Source organism: Carlito syrichta, unplaced genomic scaffold (assembly GCF_000164805.1).
Source record: "Carlito syrichta isolate Samal-C Ts95f unplaced genomic scaffold, Tarsius_syrichta-2.0.1 Scaffold298871, whole genome shotgun sequence".
Lineage (NCBI taxonomy): Eukaryota > Metazoa > Chordata > Mammalia > Primates > Tarsiidae > Carlito > Carlito syrichta.
In genome coordinates, this window is record NW_007242967.1 from 217,010 (window position 1) to 230,392 (window position 13,383).

At 44.2% G+C, this 13,383-nt stretch overlaps 1 protein-coding gene across 1 annotated transcript in view; it reads left to right on the plus strand.

The window, feature by feature from the left end:
* The window catches only part of ASB18 (ankyrin repeat and SOCS box containing 18), a 68,785-nt gene that overhangs the window by 13,177 nt on the left and 42,225 nt on the right, over positions 1-13,383 (plus strand). The window contains exons 2-3 of the mRNA XM_021710733.1: positions 9,787-9,909; positions 13,262-13,374. Of these exons, the coding sequence (XP_021566408.1) occupies positions 9,787-9,909; positions 13,262-13,374 (236 nt within the window). The remainder of the gene's footprint in view (positions 1-9,786; positions 9,910-13,261; positions 13,375-13,383) is intronic.

Sequence of the window (13,383 nt, forward strand, 5' to 3'; positions counted from 1 at the left end):
ATTCCATGGAGTATCAATAAGGTTAATCCTCGGAGGTTTCTGAGGAAAATAAAATCATTTAGCAGCTCAGTGGTAGGAAGCAAAGATCCCAATATCATGTGAAAATAATTACCCTTCAAACTACCATATGGATATCTCATTATAAGTTCAAAGTGGATTTTACCTTTTTCATCTTATTTGATCCAGGGGCAAAAACTCCCTCTCATGAGCTACATACATAACAGGACTCAGTTATGAAGAACAAGTTTTTGAACTGTGGATAAAACTTTAATCTTATTATTTAAGTTCCAAAAAATATTAGTTGCAAAATTATAGCTATCTCCAGTTGACTACCTGGCTAGTATTGGAGAAATTTACTTTATTCACTCAGTCAGCTAGACAAAAGCTGGGCATCCTCTCTTGCTTGGATTTTTGTCTTCCTTTTCCTAAATTGACTCAACATTCTGCAATAAAAGTCCACCACAACTACATTTGTGTAGTGTTCTGCCATGATCCCCCCATACAAATGAGGTTCCTCCATCAAATAGATACCATTTGATAGTTCATCTGAAAAACTAAAAATATTCAATGTACTGATTTGGAGGAAATTATAGTAACCAGAATCCTTCTTTCAGAAGCATTTCCTTGACCAGTGTCCTGGAGCAGAATCTGAAACCTAATAGGGCCTGAGAATGCCCGGAACCACACTGAAAAGGAAAAGGGGAGGATTTTCATGGTCACACCAGAGAGAAAGGACATAGAGGTAGAGGAGAAAAGTGGAATAAGGCTGTATAAACTGTGATAGACCCCCTTCACATCTTCAGTGCAATTGCCAAACATACTAAGTAATGTTGTTAGTGGGCTAGCTTGAAAACAAGCAAACCAATCGAGAAAAATCAAAAGAGCTAATTGTGTGTGCCAATATGGGGGCAGGGTAAAATATATACAGTCAAAGCAATGGAAAAGTCAAGGGAAACACCAGGAGGCAAAGCACAGGTGCTCTCAGGAATTCTAGGGAGGACTCTAGGTTCTACAGAGCCAAGGGTCCCAGTGGGTAAGGAAACCTAAACTGACATCGGACACAAGTTATTCTCACTGTACAGACACACTTCAAATGTTTTAAAATAATGTCAAATAACTTGATGCATTTATGCCACTTAAATTTAGGTATAAATATCAATGTGCCCATAAAGCCAACAGCTTTCGAACTTAAAAACAAGAAAAAGAAACCAAAGCGGGAGAACCCACAGCAGTGAGTAGCAGTTTAAGCCGCATAATCTGCAACGACAGTGGGATACTATGTGCCTAGTGTTGTAATGTTGGTTTGGGGCATTGATTGAAGCAGCCCTTTGATCTGGCTTGTTGAGGTCTTTGGGAATCCATGCCACCCATTTGACACCCACTCTCCCACATGTTCGTTCAAATCACCCATATATTGTACAAGATGGGACTGGACAAATTCCATAGTTTCCTTTTAGAGCAGTGGTTCTCAACCTTGGCTGAATATTAGTGGCAACGGGGGAGTTTCTAACAACCCTGATGCCCAGGCTGCATCCCCAACCTATTAGGCCATACACTCTCAGGTTGGGATCCATGGAAATAAATTTTTTTTAAGTGATTCATTTTGCAGCCACTGCTTTAGAGGCATCACATATTTCTCCAGTTTGAGTTATTAAGCCAGATTTTCCTAAAGAAAGACCCACATTGTTTCCATCTTCTCCCAGATGTTTTCATAAAACCTTTCATTGAAGGTTGAATTACAGAGGGTGCCAAAAAAAAATGTATAGACATCTTAAGAAAGGAAAAGCTGTATTAAAATTGTAATACTCAGCCAGGCACGGTGGCTCACACCTGTAATCCCAGCACTTTGGGAGGTGGAGGCGAGAGGATTACCTGAGCTCAGGGATTCGAGACCAGACTGAGCAATACGGAGAGACCTCATCTCTACAGCAAATCAGAAAGTCAGCTGGTATGGTGGCACATGCCTGTGGTTCCACCTTCTTGAAAGGCTGAGGCAGAAGGATCATCTGAGAACAGCAGATCGAGGCTGTGGTGACCATGAATGTGCCACTGCACTCCAGCCTGGGCGACACAATAAAACTCTGACTCAAAAAAAAAAATTGTAATACTCAACATATGCAATAAAAAAGATGAACACAAGTCACATTTGACTTCTGCAGTTATAAGAGGTACTCAAAGTGGTTACCATCAGCATCCAGACACTTCTGATTAGGGCAAACTAAAAGGAATATGAGGTCTGACCATTAAGTTCATGAACTCATCCTAGAAAAAGTGCTACATATCTCATTGCTGAATATACTATGGTCACCTTCAAAGTACTCCCCTTGGGAAGCTATGCTGATCAGCTAAGCTGATGCCAGTACCTAGTCCACCCATCAAAACAATTTTGGGACTCTTTCTGTAATGGCCCTCAGAGCTGTCATCATACTACCCTTGATGTCATGAATGTCATCAAAATGCCATTCTTTCAATATTTTATTTATCTTCAGGAAAAGAAAAAAGTCATTGGAAGCCAGATCAGGTGAGTAGGGAGAGTGTTCCAATACAGTTATTTGTTTACTAGCTGAAAACTCCCTCACAGACAGTGCTGTGTGAGCTGGTGCATTGTAGTGATGCAAGAGCTCCTTCAGGACCATTTCTGCACATACCTTTCTCCTCCCAAGATTTTCCATTAACATTATCCTAACTGTTTCTCTATCTATGTTTATTTGGTCTGCTGTGCTTCTCACAGTCAGTCAATGATCTTAATGCACAAGTCAATGAATTTTTGCAATGTTTTTATCAGTTCTGCTCATTACTGGCTGTCCTGACCTCTCTTCATCAGTGACACTTTCTCTCAGCTCAGAAAAACATTTACTCCATTTGTGCACTACCATTTTCTTTATGGTATTATCCCCATAAACTTAGACTAACCTGATTTCACTTCCACTCTTACCAAGTTTAACTCAGATTTCAATGTTTGTTTGTTGCTCTAATTCAAGCTCTGACATTCTCATGATGGCACACTAAAAAATGCAACAACAACAATGAATGCCACTCATCAAGACACTGCCACACATCGACACAAATACAGCTGTGAGGCACTGATAGTCCAAGGTTATGAAACCTTATTGAGTTGTTTATACAGTGCTGCCAACGTAAGTACATGGTGGCAAGTTTGCAAATCTAACTGTCAGACCACACACATAGATAACATCTCTTAAAATGTGTATACAATTTTTTGGTACCCCGGTATACATACATCCCCTTTGCATATTAGTTAATATCCATGTCACAAAAGAAAATTATTCAAGTCCACCCTTATTTGTTCCTAGTGATTCAAAGAGTTTCAAGTGACCCCATTCCCTTTTCTAAGTATTTGCAAACCATCTTTTTAATAATCCATTTAGGGATGTCACCTATGACTAATGTTGAGCTCATGAATCTGAAGAATTCAAATTCTTTTGCCATTTGAAAACTAAAACTCCAGTCTTCTGGTCCTTTTGTGTTATCAAAATTCCTCAAAGATTTTGACAGTTTTTCAGCAACTTCATACACAAATTCACTCCTGAAAAAAGTTGACTTTCTATATGTAGTGAAGTTGACAGAGAAGATAAGACTTGAGTTGCATCTTAAGGGGTGGCTTTGACTAAGATGACAAGAGTGAAGAGGATAAAAATGAAATAATAAGAACTAGGATTGGTTTGCAACCAACAGGCAAGGAGAAACCCAACCAAGAGCACTGGGCCAGAAAACAGTATTATTCACATAACTAGAAGACATCATTCAGCTGGTGAGAAAGAAGACTAAGGAACTCCTATCTGTTGGGGTCCTCTGATCATTGCTTTTTCCTGTGTGATCCTTGTAGGCAGGGGTATTGTATTTTTTGCCTCTGAATCCCCAAAACCTTATACCCTAAAACATAATAAAGATTACTTAAATGCTTATTGAATGAATAAGTGGGTTGGTTTTTAGGTTTGTTTATTTTAATTTAATAGTCAACAATATGGCTAATTTTTTCTTTTTTTAAAAAAAAAAAAAAAGAGACAGCTTCCCACCATGCTCATGGAGTAATTTACATGTCCTATTACATGTCCTATTTACATGATAGAACTAATGCTGTGTACCATGAGCTATTTTTAAAGCTCTTACCAAAAAAACAAGTCTATTTCTTAACTACTATGCCCTACCTACTGAAATCAAGCTTGGATATTTAGGGAGCTGTTGGCAAATAACACTGGAAAGCTAAATTTAGCATAGAGTGCAGTGTGAAATGGCTTTTATCCCTGGACTTACCTCCAGTGTCCCACCCCTTTTAAAAATAACCAGTGACAAATTGCAACACAGGTACAAAAAAATTATCTAGTTTAAAGCAAAACACAAGCTCAAGTTGGATCATATTATAGTTGTACATGAGTAAGTCCTTCAGAAATTCATTTAATTACAATCAGTCTGAGAAAAATAAAAGATGGTAAAATGCTTAAGAGAAATGAAATATCCGAAGAGCTTAGTATTGCTATAAAAATGAATAAAGCAATTACGAAAAATTTAAATGAAAGGGGAAGAGGAAATGAGACAAGCTCATAATTTTAACCTGGCATACATTTGAAAAGGGAAACAGACTCCATTGTGTGTGCAAATGCGTGTTACTTCCGATGATAGCTGTAAGTCCCTTGCAAACATGGTCTATATGTTCATTACTGCTGCCTTTCCTACCACACCCAGTGTCCTAGGCATACAGTAGGCCCTTTAAATAGATTCTGCTGTCTTATTGATGATCTTGATGCTACTTTTGCTATTGATGTGTGGATAAAGATAAACTTTAAAATATATAAAACAAGACTTTAAAGAGTCCTTGCAAGGCATATGAAGTCTGGTGAGGATCGCTCCATGTAGAAAGAATGAGCTGTGCTGTGAAGCTCGCAGATCTGAGGTAGAACCCCACTCTGGGCACCTGAGATCTGCCCTAGATCAACCGAGCATCCAGGTTACTACAGTGTTCTTCCCTAAGGGCAAAAGGTAGCAGATGGTCAAGAATAAGAGAAAAAAAACACTGAGAAATTTTATATGGTAAATGTAAATTTCAAAGAGCCCAATCCGTTCATTCTTTCCAATCATTTGCACTGAAGACCTTCAATGTGTGGAACACTATTCTGGGCACAGAGAACATCCTGAAGATTTTTTTTTTTTGGAGTTGGAGTCTCACTCCATTGCCCAGGCTGGAGTACAGTGGCACGCTCACAGCCACCCCAGCGTTGTCCTGCTGGGCTCCAGCAATCCTTCCACTTCAGCCTTCCAAGTAGCTGGAACTACAGGCACACGCTACCATGACCAGCTAAGTTTTTTTATTTTATTGTAGAGACAAGGTCTTGCCCAGTTGCCCCGGGCTGGTCTTGAACCCGCAGGCTCAGGCAATCCACTCACCTCAGCCTCCCAAAGCGCTGGAATTACAGGCTGAGCCACCAAGCCCAGCCATACCCTGAAGATGAAGCAGCAGCCTTTACGCCCCAAGAAACTCATGGTCAAGAGGGGCACAGACAAGAAACCAGCAGTAATAGCAGAGTGCCCAGTGCCATGCATGATCGGGGTGTGAAGATAGACATCAGGACCAGTCTTGGAGGTTAATAGAGGCCAAGCTGAGGGTTGGAGGATGAGTGTAGCTAGCCTGGTGAGGAGGGAAAAATAAGAAATCTATGCAGAAGAGACAGCATAAACAGACATTTGGAGGCCCAGGAGATCAAGACATGGTCAGAGGATTGCAGATCCCTGTGCTAAGGTGTGGCATGTCCAAAAGGCAGAGATGAGGGACAAGGTAAGATGCCCTTGTACTCAGTCAGGTGCTTGGATATTAATCATGTCAGGATTGAAAAGGTCACCTGAATCTCTTTGTCCTGGTTTTCTCATCTGCACCAAGGGTACCCACCTGCAGGGGTACATCTGACATAAAGCCACTCACAGTGGGAGCCCAGGAAGCAGCGCACCCCCCCCCCAGAGCTAAGCTCAGCAGGCCTTGCCACAGCCTCAGAACCAAGCCTCAACCCAGGTGGTAGACAACCACTAAGAAGATAAACCCACAGTCCCCAAGACTACCAGCTCAGATCCTAACCAAGTCACCCTGCACCCCAGCCATGGCTGCCCCTCACCAATGAGAGAGCCCTTCATCTTTCATGCCTCAGCCACCCCCCTTATCTGCCTGCAGGAAGACATCACAGGTGGCCAGACCTGTCCCTCCCCATCCAGTGACCCCTGTAGTCCTCCTCTGAAGAAGAGATGGGGGTTTTACCATTTGGAGGAAACCTCCAGGCCTTGTGTCAGCCTGTGCACGTACACACACAAGAGGGGACCCTAAAAAAATGAAATTATTTTTTGGAGGGCAGGCCCCTTGTTATACAGGCTTCTCCCATTAGGTAATGTTCTTGGAAACCATCGACTTCAGTGTACCAGCTAGCATTGTTGTGAGAGGCTGCATTCAACTTCAGTGAATTTTTTTTTAGATTCTTTTAGTGTGTTTGCCCTTTTAATGATGCATGATTTACAAGCACACCTGCCCACACTGTGCTGAGTGTTCAGCAGTTTGGGACCAAAAACAGAATGATCCCCATGTCCCACCCTCCTCATTCACCTGATCTCACCCCGAGCAACTTTTTTTGTTTCCCCAGATGAAAAAAGTCCTAAAAGGAAAACATTTTGCTCATGTGGAAGAAGTGAAACAAAAAACAGCAGAAGCACTAAAAGGCATCAATATTGAGGAGTTCAAAAACTGTTTTGAGCAGTGAGAAAAGCATCTCGATAGGTGTATCAAACAGAGAGTACTTTGAAGGTGACTGAAGTTTAAACATGTAAGAATAAATATACAACCTTTCATAAATAAATTCCAGGGGTTTTGGGCCCCCCCTCATATGTCTGTAACCCAGGTATACATCAAGGGTCAAAACATATTTCTATTTAGCTATCAATGCATGTGATCGCCACCCTTGGCTGTATCTCCTTCTAAGGAAGATCAAAAAGGTCTTCCTCTGCTGAACTCCCCTTAGTTGTAGAAAATCTTGGTATCAGGGGCAATTCAGAGGCGAAATTACTACTCAAAACGAAGAGCCAACACAAACAGCCTGCTCAGGCAGGATACCGACAGTTCTGGAAGAGCTTAGAGAAAGAAGGGGACAGTCACAGGGGCAGCCTTTGTGTGCAGGGAAGACTGAGAGAGAAGGACACGGGATAAGATGAGGCTTAAGAAGTTCAACTGTGACCAAGGATGTACTGCCCCAATGAACTCTATCCCTTGACTTTACTTTTTTGTTTTTTTAACTGTTGTTTCTATGCTGCTCTTTGACTGTAATGCCATGTAGGGACAGGATTCCATGGGTTCCCAGTCCTAATGCCAGCAGTGACTAAACGGTGGCTACTGTTATTCCCATCGCTCTGGGTGAGCATCTGTTTAGCCCTCTGGAGTACATGCTCCATACCCTTCCCTCTGCCTATCCAGGCAAAGTTCTCCAACCCTTTTGCCTCCCTCTGGTCTCTGCTCACATAGTTGTTATTGTAATACAACCCACGTGCACAAGCCAAAGGGTCTTATAGTCCAGCAGTCCCCAACCTTTTTGGCATCAGGGACTGGTTTCGTGGAAGACAATTTTTTCCACAAACAGGGTGGTAGGAGGTTGGTGGGTAGGGAATCATCAGGCATTAGATTCTCATAAGAAGCACACAGCCTAGAGCCCTCACATGCACAATTCACAAATAGGGTTCACGCTCCTATGAGAATCTAATGCCACAGTTGATCTGACAGAAAACGGAGCTTCACTTACCTGCTGCTCACCTCCTCCTGTGCAGCTTGGTTCCTAACAGGTCATGGACATGTACTAGTCTTTGGCCCAGGGGTTGAAGATTCCTGCTGTAGCCCAAACTCATTGGCCCATTCCAACTTCCTGGTGCAGGGGAAACAAGAATTGTAAAAGGGAGGGAGGAATTTTATATTATTTATGTTACAAGAAAAAAAGAGCTTACTTAATTCTTTAGATAATAAAATAAAGCCCTGGACTAAAATCTAGTAAATAACTAATAAATTACTAATAAAGAACTGTTAGCATCCTTTTAAAAAAAATCATGGCATTTCTCATCTTCAGCAAGGCATGCACATTTGGGGATCCATCCTCAATCAGTGGAAGAAACTCACGAGACACCAGGGCCCCAGATGGTGCCTTTGGGAATCCTCTTCTATCCTATGAAGCCTCCCGGCCAGGGACACTCATGCAGAACGTAGTAATTTGCAGCATCTCAGTGGGTCCCCCTCACATATTCTCATGGGGGTCCCAGACCTCAAAACACACATCTACCCATCATTGGTCAGGGTCACAGAGAATGTGGAGGGACAAAAGACAAAAAGACACACTTCAAAGCAGGAAAGAGAAGTCTCAACTATTCTACATACTAATGATAGAAATTACTTACTAATAAGAAGTATTAATAAGAATTCACAGTGGCTAAGTTTCTTCACTTCTAGACCTGGAGCTGATTTTTTCTGTAAAGGACTGGATGATAAACATTTCTGGCTTTGTGGGTCATGCAGTCACTGTCACAACTACTCAAGTCTGCCATTATAAGTTCAAAAGCAACAATGCATAAATGAATGAGCATGGTGGGGTTCCAATAAATTTATTTATAGACACTGACATTTGAATTCTTACAACTTTCACATTATGAAATCTTTTCTTTTGATTTTTTCCAACCAATTATAAATGTAGAAACATCCATAACACCCAGGGCATACAAAAACTGGGGATGGAGGACACCAACTAGTAAGAGTGGACAGACACCCTTTCAGCTCTGTCATTCTCAGAGTAGGTCCCACTAACCTGGCACCACCTTCCCTGAGGGAACGACTAAATTCTGGGCAGCAAAGAGCCCTCTCCGGAAAGTGGCTCTGGATAGTGTTGGCCCAGTTATAAACAGGTCCTACCTGATGCCACTGGAATCTGGGCAGCGTGATGTGGTGGGCAGAGAACGGATTCTGAGACAGATGCACACGGGTTCCAGGCACAGTTCAGCCACTAACTAGCTGAGCAGTCTTGGCCATGCCACTTCCTTCACGTGGCTGTTGTTAGGAGCAAATATGATAACACACAAAAAGCAATTGATACACCTCTGGTGTGTCATGTTTGTTTCTTTCCTCTGAGTCTAAGACTTTCATTTCCAGATTCTAAATATGGTACTTTTTTTAATCCTGAGAGGATATGACTTATTTGCTAAGTATTTTGGTCATTAAAGTCATATTTATAATTTAGTCACTTCATCTACACAAACAGGTAAATTCGATGCTATTTAAGGCTGGGGAGTGACCTGCCCAGAAAAATGGCAAGTTAAAGAGAAGAGTCCATCACAGTTAAAGGTGTGTGCTGGGAGTCTGCCCTCAATGTGTGGGAGAGCTGCTTTGGACATAAACAGATGTGTCTGTCTCTGAAGTTAGCATCTATATAATCACAAGGGGGTGGTTGAGCACAGCAGCTTCCCAGTGGTCACATGACCCTGGTCATATCAAGTAACCATTGTCACATCAGAGCCTACAGGAGTTATAAATACACCCATCGAGCCCCAACTGGATGACAATTGAGTAACAACAATAGAAATAGCCCACACTCCATAAGACCATCTTCTCATTCCTGAAGAACTTCTCTGAGAAGTTCTACATTGCAATGGAGAGACGGCCAGAGCCAGTGAGAGGAAAACTTCAAATCTTTCAGAAGATGGAGAAAGAGCCTCAAGTTAGAGCAGAGTCCCCAGTGCTTGAGTACCACGCTGCCTTGGTCACAGGAGACCTAGAGCATCTTAAGTCCCTCACGGACCAGTTCTTCCAGGATGTCAATGTGGTGTTTGAGATCAATAAGGATGAGATGGAATGGCAGGTGAAATCCCCAGCCACGTTTGGACTGTCAGGTACCCTTGCTCCTTTAAAGCAAAGTTGGTGACATTTAAGGGGCTACTAACACTCTCCCGGAACATAGACTGGGCATGTGGGCACTGTGTTTAACATATGCGAGGAAAGGACATTTGTAAATGAAGTTTGCACGGCAGTAGTTTTAAGATGTAGATTTTAGGGCCCCTCCCACTGTGGGAGCTTTTCTGTCCTCTCAGTAAATCCTGCTTTTAAAAAAAATGTAGGTTTTAGATGATGGGACGTGAAAGGTCAAATTGGAAAAGCAAACTGAAAGGCATGAACGCCCATCTGATGATGCTGGGCATGCCTCTTGTCTTTAAAGGGGAGTACTGGTTTGAGTTCTGATCTGCCCGTACCTGAACTTGGTAGTCAGGAAGGTGGGCACTTGAGGAGGAAAGTCTCTCCTTCAACTGCACCCAGAGTAGGCCCTTGGCGCCCAGTTCTGTGCGAGTTCCTTCTATGAATCTGTGGACACCATAACCATAGCAGGGTAACTGGGACACAGCCTGCATCCACAGAGGGAGGACCACAGGGCTCTTGGCAGATCGTCCTCCTGGAATCTAGGGAAACCTGAGAATAGGAAAAAAACACCAGAGGTCCTTACATCTTATAAGTCTGGGTGTACTCATGATGTTTGAATGTAGTCACTGTGGGCTGGGCAGGCAACCAGACTTCCCAAGAGGAAAGACGTCCCACCTGGAATGTACAGACAGTTGCTGACCACCAGGCTGCCTCCGGGGCTTTCTTAGCCAGTACTCTGCACTGGGCGCCCCATCCACCAGGAGGTCAGATTCAACATATTTACAAGAGGGTTCATGTGTAGGAAAATATAGCAGTTCTGCCAGACCATGGGGATTGAGAATCTGAGGTCAGTGGGCCAAAAGCCAGTGTCCCATGTCCCTGACTCATGAGTTCTCACAGGCAAAGAATGCGGACAGTCTGCTTCCAAAGAACCGACACAGTTGTTATACCTCACATGGGAAGAAGGGAATAGCCCAAAACACTGTCCAAGACCTAAGTAGTCCCTGACCACAGTGTAGTGGCAGGGGCTATAAGAAAGACTCCCGGCAGTTCCAGTCATGGCTGCACCTCCCAGCCCAGCCCTTTGGGGCCTCCTCTCCCTCATCTGTCCCAGACCAAAAATGCCAACTGCTTCAATGCTCAATCGATGTTCATTTTTAAAATAATCACATGCTACCCAGCCCTGGACACATGCTGAAATATCACAATTTCAAATAGATATTAATGTTAGCCCATCTTCTGGATCCAAAGTCTGGCTCCTTTTTTCCTCCTTAATCTCCCCACCCCTAAGTTCTGCTGCCTTCCTATTGCATACCTGCATGACAGGAAGTTAGAGCATGCCCACAGAGAAAGGATATAAGCTGGTACTGAAGAAATGGCAGCCTAGGCAATTAGTACCAGCCCAAGGCCTCCTTGCCAGTTGGGAAGAGAGGGAGGACTGTGTTCAGGGCTGCCTGGATTCCATGCTCTTTTGGCTCAGTCCCCTGACTCTCCTGCAGCAAGTCCAGCAGCAGAAATGACAGACCCTGTTTGAAAACAGCAGCCCCATATGCTCTGCCCTCTCTTGTATCGAGACTCTCCTGGTGACCAATTCCAGCTCCTCCTTGTAAGGGACCATGGAAAAGGAAGCATCCTGAGTACACCTAGCAGGTTCACATTGGCCAGGCACTGGGTGCCCCCTCTGGGATAAAATGCCAACCCATCCAGCCAACAGTCCAAGGAGAGCATTGGCATGGGGGGAGCTGAGGTTTACAGGGATGTACCACATGAAGATAACCCTTAATGCATGTCCTCCCTGGTGGCAGAGCAAGGACCAGGTGGTAGAAATCACAGGAAGGTGATTCAGGCTTTCCAACCGAGAGAGCTGCCTCAGAAGCTAGATTCTCTTGAAGGCCTGACAGAAGCTCTTCGGTATGTCCCAGGACTGAGATAGGTGCAGACCCCACGCTATGGTTGAGCTAGATACCCAGCCACAGTCCCTTCCCATTAGCCATAAGAAGACTCAGAAATCCAGATGAACAGAGCCTCTGGGGGAGGGTGGGGTTGGATTGGGAACTTAGCATGCCCTGGAGAACACAGTCAAGTAGACTTCATATCTCAGGAAAATGAACCGAATCAAAGAGCCAAAAGTTGGCCCCTGTGGAAATGTAGGTTACTGTTATATTATTAATGACTACATCCATCCTCCCTTCTCCAAGTCAGACCAGTCTTCACAGGGAAGGGCAGTCCAAACGCAAGCGGGTTCACGTCCCCAGGGCCTCTGGCCACCCGTCATGCCACACCAGGTCCCTACCTCCCCCACTGAGTGTGCAACACGCTCCAGGCTGGGCCTTTGGGACCCAAAGCAGGCTGGAACTCTGCACCACATGCAGGTAGGTAATTAGTGAATGGTCTTTCAAAACTGCTCAGCATGGGTCCCAGGAAGGAGGTGGCCTGTGAAAAGGGTCTCCTCTGCAGCTCATTACAGCCACAGTATCGATTCTTCCATCATTATCAGAAGGCCTTCCTGCCATGTGAAATCCTGCCCCTTGATGTGTATTCACCAGGGACCGCTTCCTCCATTTCCACCAGCGCTCCTGGCCGCTAACAACCTTCCACAGGCTTTTTGAAAGTGCCAAAGTTTTCAGAGAAGTAAAATGTATAACACCTGCTCCATTCATCCCTCAAGAAAGAGCAACCCTATACACACAGACACACACACACACAACCCTAAAAAGCGCAAAGAAACAAACCAGAATTGTGCTGAATGTGGACCGCCACATCAAAGTGCGCTTCTAAAATTCAGCCACTTCCAAGAGAGCTAAACTTTCTCTGAGTCCTTTTCTTGAGCAACCTTGGTGATGCGGGGGTCAGTTTGTTTTGTCTGTTGTCTCCTCTTAATGATAAAGGGGTACGTTTGGGGCTCAACCAAGAGAGGGCTGGATTGTGTAAAATTCCATAGACCACTTTGCTCCCTCAAGCTGTCCCTAATTCAGAGCCTGGAAAACATGAATTCGCTTAAATTCTCCTACTGTCCACCTGGCTTGGACAGCTTTTAATGGACCTAATTTCCCAGTCACCCCCCATAGTTGTTTCTCAATATCCCACAGCCCATCTCTCTCACTCAGGTTTTAGCCTCTTCAGTCCCTCCTTTTTATCTCTTTTCTCTCTGTGTCTCCGTCTGTCTCTTTCTCAATGTCTCTCTGTTCTGTCTCTGTGTGTCTCTGACCATCTATATACTCATGTATAATTCCCCTCATGCCCACCTGGTACCTACTTCTAAGAGAGAGTTTCCCCTCCTCTTTCGACTTTATCAGCCTCCGCCTTACACCTTACCGCCCTCGCCCGCAGGCCTCTGGACCCTGGAGTACAAGCGTGAGCTCACCACGCCCCTGTGCATCGCCGCGGCCCACGGCCACACCGGCTGCGTGCGACACCTGCTGGGCCGCGGCGCCGACCCCGACGCCAGCCCC